Source organism: Fukomys damarensis, unplaced genomic scaffold (assembly GCF_012274545.1).
Source record: "Fukomys damarensis isolate Sample0158 unplaced genomic scaffold, DMR_v1.0_HiC HiC_scaffold_28, whole genome shotgun sequence".
NCBI classification, from domain to species: Eukaryota; Metazoa; Chordata; class Mammalia; order Rodentia; family Bathyergidae; genus Fukomys; species Fukomys damarensis.
Window position 1 is genome coordinate 2,225,577 of NW_022900940.1, and position 14,780 is coordinate 2,240,356.

Here is a 14,780-nt window from a genome sequence, read left to right on the forward strand (position 1 = left end):
TGTATTCATCTCACAATAATCCCTTGAAAGCATATGAAAAATCCTGCAAGCTTTGGTCATCACTGTGATTGTGTCTTCATTATCTGTTCCTTTTTTCTTATCCTATTTTTTCATTGTATACCACATTTCCTTACCCCATACATCTCTTTTGAGACAAGCTGGTCTTTTTCTTAATTTAGAGTGAGGGATAGCTGCACCTGTAAGCCTCACAAGGCGATCTTTTCTCTTGGCCAAGTGACTGGCTCAAGGAGGGGCAGGTGATTCAAGTGATATCAAGCTAGTCAGACACAGAAAGCTTTGCGAGAGGAGGAGGCCAAGAAAGAATAATATTACTTAAGTCAGAGAGTCTCAAGACAACCCTTTCTCTTATCATCACTTATTTAAATTTAGGTAGCTACATTTGTCTAGTGGCTACTGTATCGGAAAGCACTGCTCTAGGATACACCAGAAAAGTTAAGAAAAACAAAGGCCATGACATAGAATAATTTCAGCAAGCTGGAAGAAAGCTCTTGAATTTCTGATAGTAACTGTAGTTTGAATGTCTCCACCAAAACTCTTGTGGTGGATGAAGAAAGACACAGCCCAGACACTTCTTAGTGATCAGATTTCAACCTGAGGAGACTGCCTTGAAATAAACAGATATCTTGGAAGAAACTGGATGTATGAGTCAAGAGTTAAACCCTTGGTACGTTACAGTGGAATTGTTAAATTAAAACCACATGGAGGCCAATGCCACCTGTGGGCTGTGAGCCTCTACTGTTTTCTCCAGTTCAAAACAATTTTTAGTGACTGTTTCTCTGTTAATTGTATCAAAATGCATCCTAGCTCCATCTATATTATCCAGATCTTAGAAGGTTTCTGTCTTAGTTTGTTTTCTCCTGCTGTAACTGAACACCATAAACTGGCTGATTTATACTGAATAAAGGTTTATTCGTCTCATGGTTCTGGAGGCTGGAGCTAGAAGATCAAGGGACCCATAAGTGGTGAATGCCTTCTTGCTGGAGAGGAATTTTCAGAGTTATGAGGTGTCATGGATATTGCTTGGTAAAAGGATCATGTAAAGAAGATAGAGCCAAGTTACTTGTAACAGACCACTCATAGTAATCTACTAGCCTGTGTGTTTCCAAGTGGATTAATCCATTTGACCCAATCAACTCTAAAGAGCTCCAACTAGACCCACATCTTAGTACGGTATCTCACAACGGGGATTAAATTTTAACGTGAGTATGGTTGGAGACACTCCAACCAAACCAGTCACTCGCAGGTCATTTACAGATCTTTCTTCTAGTTAACTGAAAATTATTCTGTGTCACACATTTTGTTTTCCTTAACCTAACTGGTGTATACTAGAGCTGTGTTTTTCACTGCCATAATGTGACTAAATTTGTTAAAATTAAATAGGATTGAAAATTCAGTTTATTGGTTGCACTAGCCATATGTGTGTCAAATGCCTGATAGCTGCCCATGGATGGTGACTACTAATGTGAACAGAAGAAATACAAAATATTTTCAGTGCTGTAAAGTTCTGCTGAACAGTGCTGTGTGTGCATGGGGGGCAGTGGCCGAGGGAAGGGGAGGAAGTGGGGAGCAAGAGGCATTAACTGGGAAAGGTATATTCTAATGTCAGTCATACTAGTTAGCTTGCTGTGTTCCCTTAAATATGCCTCTTTCCTCTCCTTAGGTCTTCTTGTTTCCCCCTCAAAAAAGAGGCTAAATGGAAAGAATTTTGAGGTCTCTTCTAGGATTAATACAATGAAATTCTAAGTAGAATATTTTCTTTTGACTTTTATCATTTGCAGGGTTTTTCATTCTTTTGGGCTTGGCTGTGAACCCTATCACCAGATCGTATTTGGATATTAAATACTGAACACCAGAGCTGAAATCTAGAACATTTTCATTAAATTTTGTTTTTCCTAGCGCGCAAGTCTAACACAAATGTAGAGTACATAGGCATGGATTTAAACAATGTATTCACCAACTTCCTTTACTTAGTGTCATAGCAACAGACAACCCAGGACAAGGCAGTCACCCTAAATATATGTCACCACTTCATGACGAAATGTATTGGCCACCTAAAGATTTAGCAGAGGCTGTTGGAAAGGGTCACAAAATCAACTAATTTCGGTAAAAAGCAGTTCATTATGCATGCCATCCTGATGGCAAATTAGTATTTTATTCTTGATTCATTCATTATTATTCATTTATTCATTCAAATATTTCAGTGCGTAGTGTATTCCAGACAGTATATTAGATTCTGAAGATGCAACAATGAACAAGATACTTGTTCTCCTTGTGCTCAGGGTCATTCTAGTAAGGAGCTAAACCAGACCCGGAACAAGTAACTCCAAAAATGGCTGTTTACGGTGGCAAATAGGCTGTAGAGGTGATATCCCAGGGACTGTAAGAGTGAATAACATAGTGCCCTGCTTTTGTCTGAAGTGCTAGGGAAGACGAGCTTTTCTCTCCCATTCAGAAGGGACCGAAAAGAGCCAAGAGTGAGAGTGTGCATAAGAGATGAGGCTAGAGAATTAGAGAGGGGACAGCTCATACACAGCCTTGTCAGCCACCGCCAGAAGCTTGTTTGGACTGGATTTCAAGCTTAATGGGAAATCATCAAAACATTTTAAATAAGAAGAGTTACATGATCATCCTGTGTCTCAAATATGTCCCCTGTGGCTACAGAATGGGGAAGACATGGGTGGGAGGTGCACACTCTTAGAGATGGGAACCATTTAGAAAGATATTGCCTAAGTAGTAAAAGTAAAAGGTAAAAAATAAACGGTGATGATAGTGAGAAAGGAATCTGAGAATAGAGGAAAATGATGGATGGAGGTGAGGCGCAGACAGGAAAGAGTTGCCAGGGTGTTCATGAGGAGCAGGTGACAAGGGCTCACTTCTAGCCGGCTCACTGAGGGGGTGGAGGGCCACTTGTCAGCTCCGAATTGGTGGGGATGTCTGATGTGAGATCAACTACAGACCTGAGATTTTCATGAAACAAAGAAATCATGTTATTGTTTTTCTTATTACTAAAGCAATCACTTTGTGATATTCATATGTTTATAATACATATTCATGTTCCTGTGATAAAGGGTACGATTCTGTGGTACAGTATTTGACTGCATACCCTTGTGACAACGAGACATCTTGGTGCCTAGCATACAAAGTACACTTACAACTTAGGTTCAAGAGACTGAGGGGAATCTGTTGTGATTTCAACTTTTTTCTGTCCTCAAAAGAGAATATCAAAATCAGAAGTGGAAGAACAAAAGAAATGACCTTATTCTTTGTCTTCTTCTGTCTACAAGACAGATAAGCAATGAGGAATTATAGTTGATAAAGTAATTGGGGAGATAGGCTGCTAGAGGTGAAAAATGAGACTCTTACATGAGGGTTATCTTTTCTTCTACCCTTGAAAAATCTTGTCTTTCATTTGCTTTTCCTTGCAGGTACTGAAAATTCTGCTTTGCAGATCCAGAATGAAGTCACAGATTCAGCGTCAAGTTTTATAACAAATGATTGGGCCTCTCTCTGATTGTGTGCTCATTCTGTTATTATTAATTATTTTTATTCTTTTTTAAGGAGTGGCTGGGTATTTTTGTTTCTGTTGTTCCCATTTTTATTTGTTTTGTCGTGAGTTTTGCTTTGTGTTATTTTTTATCTTATGTTTTAAAGAAATCATTTTTATCTTCTTCACTATTGCTTGCTGGGAAGCTTGGAATCAAAATATCTCACTTTTCTAACTTGACCTTTTATGAGTTAAAATTTATTCTTTCTTCCCAATATTGTTTGCCTAAAATTTGGTTTTTTAGCCTGTGGGAGTTAGAAGAATATGAGTCATAGTTCTTCAGCCTTTTTAGAAGTATCACATTAGTTCAGTCAGTTAATGTCTGTGAAATTTGTTTTCTCACTCTTAAAATGGAAATCTTCGTAATATGGATTTATTATCATTTCTGTAAGTGTTATGTGAGACATTACATGTAAAGGCCCAGCCAGTGCTTGCCATTAAGATAGAGGTCCACACCTCCAAAAAATAAGTATTTAAATATTAGCATCATAATCATCAGTATCAACTCACAATTTTCTCCTTATTCTGCCTTTGCTTTATTTTCATCATCCTTTCCCTCTTCTTATACTTTGAAACAAGGTAAGGTACAGACTAGGGTAATAAATAAGCAAGTGTATATGTTTTATTTAGGTCCCACACATAAGACATACAAGTTAGAGATGTAGCTGTGTGCTTCCGAGGGGGCAGATGCTAGGACTTCCTAGTAGACGGAATTTGTGTGGTGCTAGGAAAGAAAAGATGCAACATAAATGATTTATGAAAGTAGGCTCTGGGAGAGAGATGGGGTCACATTACTACTTAGCCAAGGGAAAAGGCATATTGCTGCCTTCACATCATTTGGGGTATAAAGTAGACACTGTGAACTCACTGACGGACAGCCCGAATTAATGCAGAGAAGAGGAACGGGGCTTGAATGATGCAGGATACACAGGAATTCCACATAAAGTGCCGCGTCAATGATCCTTCTATTTAATGTCACCATTTTCATTAGCCAATTGAGATAGAACAAGAAAAAAAAAGCGTTGGAGCTGTGAAATCACAACCAAAACATGTTATTTCAAGAAATACTTAGAACTGACTTAAATGGTGTACATCTAAGCCTCTGCACTGGACTGAAACTGGCATATTTCTTAGTCCAGATGTGATTTATCTAAATTCTTTTCATTGTTTTTACTTTTAGAAATATGCATAGACATAAATTTTGTGTTTTACATTTTTCCCTACACATTTGTGAATCAAAATTAGCATTTCTAATTGGCTTGTTAAGCTGAGCTAAGGACAGCTTTAATTTTTTTTTTCCAATTTTTCTTTTCTGGTGCTATGATTTGAACCCAGAGCTTGAGTGTGCTAAGCAAACTATACCGCCGAGCTAAATACCCAACCCTCAACTTTCATTTCTCATAAGAAGAAATAAGAAGTGTAGTAATAAAGGAAACAAGTGACTTTCTCTTCTTGAGTAAATAAATGCATAGTGACACTTGTGGCTAGCTTTAGGATTCAGGTCCTTCCTCGGATTTTTCCAGGTAATTTATTCATACTAAGGAAATGTGAGGCTGTTTTCATTTTCGAAGACATTTAATATCACTTGGGGTGACAGGCATAACCCACAACTTTTCCACCAAGACAACCGGACACTTCTGTTCTCTTCATCACTTTGCTCTCTCAGCCTCTAGTGTCTCTTCTCCACCATTGTTTTCCTCCCTCCAGTTTCCACTGTTATCCTTGATTACCCACCCCTACTTGTTGTTATGCAGGGTAGTTTGCTGAAAGTTCTTGGTTATTTAACACTCTGAGTTGTTGTTTTGAACTGTAACGGCCCCAGTTGCCTTCCTGGAGTCTTTCTCCTGAATTAACATGGGTCTCTATGGGAGAAGTTCTAATGAAAAGGGTTTTCTTTTCTTTTTAGAGACACAAATGTACATGTACATAAACTCTACTGTGTTTGAAATGTGCATGTTTAGGAGTTTGTTCTGGAACATGACTCAAACTCCCCAATGCTTGAAGTATCAGGAATTTATGAAACTTGATGGGTAAAACAACAACGCTGTAGGCCTTTGCCCTTCAGCCATTGTGCTGCCGTGACAAGAGTGGCAGAGCAGAGCTTGAAAATGGACCAGATGACCAGCCTGTAAGTCCTGGCTCATAAGAACCCCAAGGGGATTCAGATGCAATCACCAGTGCTTTGGATTTTTCACTGTCCTGGTCAAAATTCCCAATAAATTTCTACTGCAGTGGGTTCTATGAAGAGGAGAATTAACGTGTATACCATTATCTCCTCACAGCTTAGGGAAGGCAGTGGAACACAACACTTCAATTAAGAAATGTATAGTACAGGTATAATCAGTCAGGATAGATGAGCTTATGCTACAAGAACAACTCAATTTCATCAATAGCCGACTCTTTCTTACTCATGGTGTACAGCCATATGGGTTGGTAAGGAAGAAGGAAAACTTGGTCTCATTATTGTCACTCATGATTCAAGCCAATCATGCAGCTAATCCATGCTTCAGAATCACAGAAATCTGTAATGACCATTTTTTGTTTTTTTGTATTGGGGATTGAACCCAGGGCCTTTGCACTGAGCTACCTCCCAGCCCTTTTTATTTTTCACTTTGAGACAGGTCTTGCTGAGTTCCTACATTTCCTAGGCTGGGCTGGAAGGAGAGTCCTGGAATTACAGGTATGCACCACCACACCTGGATCAAAAAGAGATCTAGAGGCATTCCTTCAACAATTAAATGCTCCTGCCTCAAAGTAATACTATTTCTGCTGACACCCCACTGACTAGAAGTGTATGATCCACCTAACCGTAAAAATATGCAATCCTACTAAGGTCAGAAGGTGGAAAGCTCAACTTCTCTAAAAATGTGAAAGTGGTTTTGTTCTGGGTTGGGGAAATGGACTAAATGACCTTAAAGTTCAGTATTTGTTGATGATCTCTAGTAGCAATGCAGTGAACTGCAAGATATTTAGAAGGAAAAAAAAATAGAACTATATTACGAGTATTGCTTCATCCTGTATAGAAGAATATCAGTCAAGAATTATTTTTCCACATTTGGGTTTTTGCTTTTCATTTAAAAATATTTTCAGCAATGCCTGTTCCAGTGCCCAGAACTTAAACCATGAGTTGATGTGTCAAGTTTATGAAATTGAGGGAAGTTGTAGTTAACTTAATTTGATTCCTAGAAATAAAATATATAATGGCTACTTTTTCAGAATGATAATCTTCATTAGCAAATGTGAATTTAGTTTTAATTTTAGTTCATTAGCATATAAAAAGTAACAACTAATCATAGGATAGGGCTATCTTACACACTTGTATATTTCAAATGCCTGAAGTAATATATGCCTCTTGAATAAATGAATAGTAATTTTCGTGACCGTCTTAATGTTAAAGAAATAAGAAAGTATGGTGGTAGATTTTTTTAAGTCATTTTTTTCTATAAAGTACTTTAAGTCACTGTTTATAAGATGGACTTTTTGGCAAGGGGTGCATGGGAATTCATGGATTTATCCCCAAATGTAATCTGTCAATCAATAATAGAGATAAGCTTTTCAGCTAGATCATATGGGTTTGAAATCTGCTTTATTGCTCAATAACTCAGCTATCTTGACTAAGTTCTTTGGCTATTCTTTCTTTGTCTCATGATTCCCATTGAAGAGATAGAAATAATAATACTACTCATCTTAAGGGGTTAGTACAAAGGATTAAATTATACTTTACAAGACATAGTGTAGAATAGTACTAGCACATAGTGAAGGTCTGGTAATCATTACCTGCTGCTGTTGTGGTTATTATTACTTGTGTCTTGATACCGCACACTTAACATAAACTTTCTAAATATACACACTAAGATGACAATAATGAACTACAGAAATGAAGTGTGTAATGCCAAGTAGAACTTTGGCTTTCTGACCTTAGTTTTAGATTAATATTCACTGTAATTTGTTTAGAGCTAAATTTTAATGAACAATTGTCGTGTTACAAGGATCTCTTAATGTGCTTTGTGCAGTGTGAATGACCAGTGGGAAAGAGTATGATGAATGATGAGGACCTCCTTCTGTTTCACTCTGCATAACACAGAGAGGAGAATGGCTTCTCCAGAAGTACAACAGCATTGGCCCTCATGTATAAGCTCTGCAAAAGGCAAGAGAACATCCTAAGAAATTTTGAAAAGTCTTTGAGGGGAGAAAATTATGAGAACTGCCCCAGTCCATTTTGGAAATAATATAGAAGACTAGACAGTATGATCTGAGACAGAAATGATCAACTGAATCATGCTTTCTGCTCTGTTCCAGGAACCCATCACATAGTAGGTGCTTTACAAGTGATCTGTGAAGCAAATGAATATTTTGGAGAGTCAGTACTAGTGTCATGTATAAATGAAGAGGAGGTCACCTTACATGCATCTTTGAGTTTAAGTACAATTACACTACATCTCTAAGGAGGAAGGGTTCAAACCATAGTACTAGAAACAAGATTGACCTTCTAAGTCTTTCTTTTCCCCATCCCAGCATGTTATTCTAGGGAAAGCAAAATATTTAAAAACAAGAATCCTTAGCATATTTCATTGAATCTCAGTCTGGTGCTGAGAAAGACCTATTAAACCTGTTCAAAAAACTCAGATGGTTTTTGGGGGCTTAAAAATCATAAATGTCTCTATTGTATTCCTGATATATTCTATTCCCAGATTTAGCAGCCAGAATAACAAACAGAATTAAATTAGCATAAGCCTAACAGTATTTTTGTTAACTTACCGACTAAAAGAACATTAAGAGGTAATAAATGGCATACATTTTATTTTCCTATTTCCTGTTAGAAGCCTGACATCCATTAACACTACCAATATTTTGCAGAGTATTTTCTTCTTTTGTTGCTCCTTTCTTTACTGCTTTGGCAAATGAATAGGATCAGAAAATTCTCTAACATATTACTTCAGGCAATACAGAGTTAAAGGACTGCTTGAGTTGTTTAGGGTTAGGGGCAGATATTAGAATCCAGTCACTGTAATAGGAGGCAATGTCACTTTAAGACATGTGATACTTCAGAGCGGAGGGATGTATTGAAACAGACTACTGCTACTTACAGCACGGTATAGCAGTCCGGCTCTTACATTTCCCTGCCTAACTCTGCCGTGAAGGCACGGGAGCGGGGATGGTCCATTGGTGACTATAAACTGATTCTCATCAGGAAGCTGTACATTTTCTCACCATCACTTCAAAGCTCTCGTCTGGCAGAGGTGACGCCAAGAGATGATTTAAAGGTGAAAATGACGAGGTTTCTACCCCTCAAACGTTGGCTCCTTTTCTGACAATACAGTCTGAATGAACCTGATGTCTTCTTCACTGTGGAACTAGGATCAGAGAGAAAAACATTTTTTTTTTTATTCCTGATAAGAAGATTGTTGGGAAGCTCTTTCTTGAAAATCTCATAACTGTGACACAGATGGATTTTAAAAAGTGTTAGATCTTTCCAATGAACACTAATAGAGTACTCTGCTCTTGGCTGGATTTTTCAGGTAAGAAACCTCTTTAAAGATTTTAGATCCAGAAAGCAGATTTGAAACATACTCAGCCCTATCGAGAAAACTGCTCAAGGCTGGATATATTATTTGGGGGAAAACGCTAACGTTAGGACCACCTCTCTGTACGAGAGCGAGCAGGGGGAGTGATAGGCAGGAGGCTCAGAAGTAATGCTGTGAATTAAAGAAAGTTAAATGTGAAGAGAGAGAGGAAAAAAAAGGAAAATGTAAATGTCAAGTCACAGTAATCTTTTTGAGGGCTAAGATCTGTGTGGGTAAAGAAGCAAGCAAAACAAAGCAGAGTCACTGAATAACAGCTAAGTTTTCATTGAGGTGGGATTTTTTAAAGTTTTGATTAATTCTTAGTGCATTTTAGCAGTGATTCTCATGCAGAAAATGCATGCCGGTCACCTCTTTTTTGTCTTTCTGCAATTTGCAGGGCATTCTGAAAAGGCCCTAAAAGGCATTCATTGGAGGATTTACAGGAGGGGTGTTGCTATTTTTCCTGTATGGAGAATGCATTTATATTATCCCAATAGTTCTGAAAACAATGAAGTAAAGTCTGCTATCTACAAAAGTAAACAGTGGGCAGTGAACGGATTTAAAGTGGCCCCTCTGAATCACAGAGAGGGCACCAGTAGCACCATGCTGTTGAAAATAATGTTTTTCTACTTTGTGCTTAATTATAATCGTCACCATTTCTCTATTATAGTCCCCAGACTCTCTATCTCACTTCTGAAACCCACAAATCATCCTGTGCCATGTGCACAAATATATGTGTATAATGTATATTTTTTGCTTTCCCAGCATCACAGTTTTTGCAAGAGTGCCAATTTTGAATAAAGAAAGAGGCCACCCTGGGAGGTCTCTAGCACGTTTCAATGTATAGTTGCAATTGTGGAAGGGTATCATTTGGCAGTGGAAAAGAAAAGAAGAAACAATCTTGGTTCCACAGCCCTCTTAAGAGAAAAGCATAGAGTTAACCAGATTCTTATATAGAAAATGCCTCCAATCACTGGCTGAGTAAGAATGAAGCTTCAAGTTTGATTAATTTGGCAAAAGGAAATGCAGCATAAGGTGTTGTGTGAGAAATTGGACGATATGTAGCGCAGTTGAGCCTCTGTGGCTCCTAAGATACTCATAGGTGCAGAGAAGAGTGTCAAAGTTTCAGCACCTGAGAAAAGGTATATGTTCACCCATAAATATATACACCACCTGCGTATGCATATTCATCACTGCTATACAGCAAATGCCACAATGGAACGAACCTTAGGAGGCAAAGCAGTATTGTAAATTACAGCTGGCTTTAGGATAGCACAGAGATCTTCATCTGAAACTCATTCTGGCTGAAGATAATTCTTTCTGATTTTAAGTCCAGCCAGAAAGATCGGTTCTATCGAATGACAACATGCCTCTGAGAAATGATTACTTAGTTTAGAAGACAGCATTGCGATTAAAAATTCATGACTGTAGGATTAAAAAAAAAAAAAAAAAAAAAGAACCCACTCTCTCCTTCCAGGCTTATGTCAGACTTGCAATGAAGTTAGAATGAACCAGTCTGCAGCTTTTTAATTCCTGGGCTATCTAGTTTTCAGATCATTGTGTAAAGTCAGATTTTTAGTTGGCATGTGATGTTTCCAACTGCCTAATTAACACAAACTTTATTTTTGTATTTTGGCAACCCTTGGAATTTTATTTTGCAGAATTTTAAAAATGCATTTATGATCTTCTGGAAAGGGTTTTCCCTCAGTTCCACTTCCTGGCATGACCTCTGCTGGATCGTTATTTCTCACCAGCCAAATAGCAAAGGAACATGACGTCTGAGACCTCCCTCTCTTCATCGGTGGGGCTGACTGAGCAGGAGGTTTGAAACCAGGGGTGACCTTTTGTGTCTCACGTTCTCTTTAGAGAATGGCAATGGTCTCTGCAATGTCCTGGGTCCTGTACCTGTGGATAAGTGCTTGTGCAATGCTGCTCTGTCACGGGTCGCTTCAGAATACCTTCCAACAGCACCACCTGCACAGACCAGGTAAGTCGGGGGCTGCCTCACTGCAACCTCCTCCACATTCACCCGTGCCTCCTTAACAGATGGCCGTATACAAGGGACAGAAAGTACTACAGTGTGGGCAGCTGACCTTTGAGTTTCAAGCCATATTGTTGGCTGAGAGCTCTGGGGGCAGGAGAGAATACCAAAATGCCTTAGAGGTCTTTCTATTCATTTCTCAAAAAAGTGGGTTTCTCTAAGTGACCCCTCTATGCCCTTCCACACACCTACATAAATAGAAGTCTTTTGTTGTTTATGCATGCTTTGGCCAATAGCACAGCTTCTGTAAAAGGTGGTAGATAATTTTAAGATTTGAGGACTTTTTTGGGGGGTGGCTATTCTCTTTGCATGTCTACTGGAATCCTCTCACCTAGCGTAGATACTGTGTCCATCTCTAAGAGCTAAGGATTGTGTGCAGATGTTAGTCCTCTAACTTTAGAGGGAAGTGATCAATGAAAAAGAAATTCAAAAGTGACTTACTATTTCTTGTCGGTTTAATTGGCCTTCTTTCTTTTGTCCCTTCACTTTCTGTTCTTCTAGCATGTGCAGTGGCCTTTTCTTTTGTTTCTCTCTCTCTTTCTCGTTATCTTTTTAAATCCTTTTTTTTAAAAAAATTTTTCTTCTCCCTTTCGGCAGTTTCAGGAACAAATTTCTTCTTGTCTGATTTTTTTTGTTTGTTTGTTTTTCCTACATAGAATTTTTAGTTTTGGATTCATTTTGCTTTCGCTGTCTGCCCGTTTAAAGCATATTTCTTACCCTTTGCTGGCGTCCCTCTTCAAAATAGATTGTTTTCTCCTCCTTTGCGCCTGTTGTCCAGTTTTCTGATTCCAGTCCCTCCCAGTTCGATTGTGCTTGCCTCCCCGGGAGGATTTCCTTCCGCGTTCCCTTTAGCTTGGGTCTTTGCATCCTCTCCCTCCACCCCCACCCCGCTCACTGTGGCCAAGTTCGGCCTCTGGGGACCAGTTGCGCCGAGTTCCCCAGAAGATCGTCAGTTTCTGAAGCGCTCCGGGCCCTCCAACCCCGCTGCAAATAGCTCCCTGTCCTCCTGGAACCCGCCCTGCTTTTTCCGGCTGCGGGCCGGGGTCCACGCCCCAGTCTCTCCCTGGCTCTGGGGCAGGCCTGAGCAGCAGTGGGGGCTCCCGGCACAGTCCCCGGAGCCACTTCTCACAGGCTGGGGCAGGCTCTAGAGCGCCGAGCCGCCCTGCTGAAGAGCTGGGTCTCCAGCTCACTTCCTTCCCCGGTCCTGGGTCAGGGAAAGAAGGCGAGGGGGCGCGGGTGCCCCTGCAGGTGGGCATGGAAACCGCGCTGTCTCTGCTGCCCGCTTGTATTTGTGCGTCCTGTGTCCAGAGCCTGGCACAGGGAGGGGATGCAAACGTGGGTTTGGGGATCCTGATTCCCCGTTTTACTTTCAATCGCTTCATCCCCAGTTTATTCAGCAAGAAATATTCTGGCAGTCATACAAATGCTGCGCTAAGATCTGCCTTCTTTGTGTATCTCCTGCTGAAAACACCTGCTAATGTGGGTGGGCGAGACGCCGCTCCCGGGTTAATGCGCGCGATTTAGTTAAGTGCCTAGGAACGTGGGCGTAGCGCCCAGCTCCTTCTCCGGGAAGCGAAGTTCCAAGGAGTCCGGTTTACTTAGCTGAGGCAGAAAAGCCAGAAGCTGCCCCGATTTCCCCTCCAGCGCTGGGTCCACAGGACACAAAAATGGCCAGGCCAAGCCTCTTGGGGGCAGGGGAGGTGAATCGTGTAATTTGTGAAAACTTTCAAGTTATGGAACGCGTGGACTCACTCGAGTTAGGAGGCCATTCTAAGAGGAGACAGAAGTAGTACCGGTGAGGACGGCCGATCTTAAATCTGTCACTTGTAAGGCGGCCTTGCTTCCGGAGGTTTTCCTTCCCTGAGCTCATTTCTCCATTTGGAAACATGTTGGGGATGTAAATAAATCAACTTCCGAGAAAGTGTTTGCAAACTTCATAAATATCAGGAATTACTGACGTTCCGTTCAATGGATGACAACCTGCACTTCAGATATGAATGAGTCCAGTTTTAATCTACACAACCAGCACAGAATCCTAGTGTCTTGTTTATTTGTTTTTGTTTTTCCTTTGCTGTTGTTTCTTTTTTTAACCAGGTGCTACATGGCTAGAACATACCACCAGATGCTGTGTGTCTTATTTTATCAGCTGTGTGTGTAATCCGACAATAGTCCGTTTCAGCTTGCAAAAAGCTTTCAGGTAGATTGTCTCTACTAATCAGTTAATGCCTGTTTTTGGTAGAAAGTCATGGCTGTCATGGGTAATAAACTTGTGTCTTTCTAGACATTACTAAAATATCATATTTTTTAAACTGAGACTCATATTGGGTTCTAACTGAAATTAAATTCTATGTTTTTTTTTTCCTGTTGTCTCAGAAGGGGCTTATTAACAACCAAGGTACAGTCAAACCACATGTCAGATACCCCACAAACTGTAGCATTGAGATCCATTTCAGCCCCAAGTGCTTACGTGTTTGAGACCCATCTTTGTTTTGTTGCTAAAAAGAAGAAACTAAATATCCCTTTTTAGATGCAAAGAGATTAAAATTGTATTAAACTGAAAGTCCAGTGGTTCTGGGTAATACAATTATTTAACTTTCTTGGGTTTTGGAGACAATAACGGCAAAGATTGAAGTGATAGATCTTGGTTATAGCAATATTCTTGATTATTGCAGCCAGTCTCTTTAATACAATCTTTTGTTTTTATTTTAAGGGTAGGAATAAGCTCTTTCTGATGAGAGCTGTGATGTTTTTCTTTGTGGGTCTTAAATCTTCAGGGACACTAATGAAATGTGTATGAAAACAAGAGAGAAATCAGGGCCAGTTATCTGTGACAATCCACCCCTAAATGAGCAAATAAATAAATAAATAGCTGGATATATGAGCAAAAAGAAAAAAAACATAATCTCATTTTCTCAAATCGGTTAAAACAAGTGACGTGATGAAAAAAAATGAGACACCAGCAGACCCTGAGCTTTGCTACATTTGCCTAAACTTGAAAAATCGCCCCTTTCGTGAAGCAAGAGCAGGCAGACTCCACATGCATACCAAGTATCCAGGAAATGTGCAAAATGACAAATCTCTCACTCAGGGCCCTGAGCAGGGGGAGATGAAGGCTTTACAGCTGCCCCTCACCTGCTGAGCAATGGACCCCCCTCCCCTCGCGCCAGCCCCTCTACAGTAAGACTGATGGTGTTCCAATCGCGAGCAGCCAATTTCAGTCTTTCAAGAAATAATCCACTACACTGACAGATGAGTGGAATTCGATGCAGTGTTCCCCTCCTCCAGACTGGGTTGCACCTGGATGGCATCAACCAGCCAGTGTCCGTTAGGGGAAATGGTTAGAGATTTGGGCCAATTTCTGCTGTCATACATGAAATTGGAACAGTGTTTTTGTGAGGCCATGAATTTGTGATCTGTCTTCTCAATGCAGTGGGTTTATACACAAACAGAATGAGAATATGTTAACTAGAAAATGGACTGGTTTTAATGTATTCGCCTGCAGTCTCTAAGTACTTCCTATTTTTCATATTTATAGTATTAGAAATGCACCATTTATTTTCAGTTACTCACTAGTTAAGGAAGATTAAAATAGTCAATCAAATGAATGTGA

At 39.9% G+C, this 14,780-nt stretch overlaps 1 protein-coding gene across 3 annotated transcripts in view; it reads left to right on the forward strand.

Annotated features, from left to right (window-relative positions):
- Positions 1–8,911: 8,911 nt before the first annotated feature.
- The window catches only part of Tafa1 (TAFA chemokine like family member 1), a 475,053-nt gene continuing 469,184 nt past the window's right edge, over positions 8,912–14,780 (forward strand). For 2 of the 3 annotated variants that reach the window (XM_010608043.3, XM_010608045.3), the window contains exons 1-2: positions 8,912–9,084; positions 10,996–11,116. In XM_010608043.3, the coding sequence (XP_010606345.1) occupies positions 10,999–11,116 (118 nt within the window). In that variant the 5' untranslated portion in view covers positions 8,912–9,084; positions 10,996–10,998. Of the gene's footprint in view, positions 9,085–10,790; positions 11,117–14,780 lie in introns of all 3 variants that reach the window. The other variant, XM_010608044.3, reaches the window with a different exon arrangement.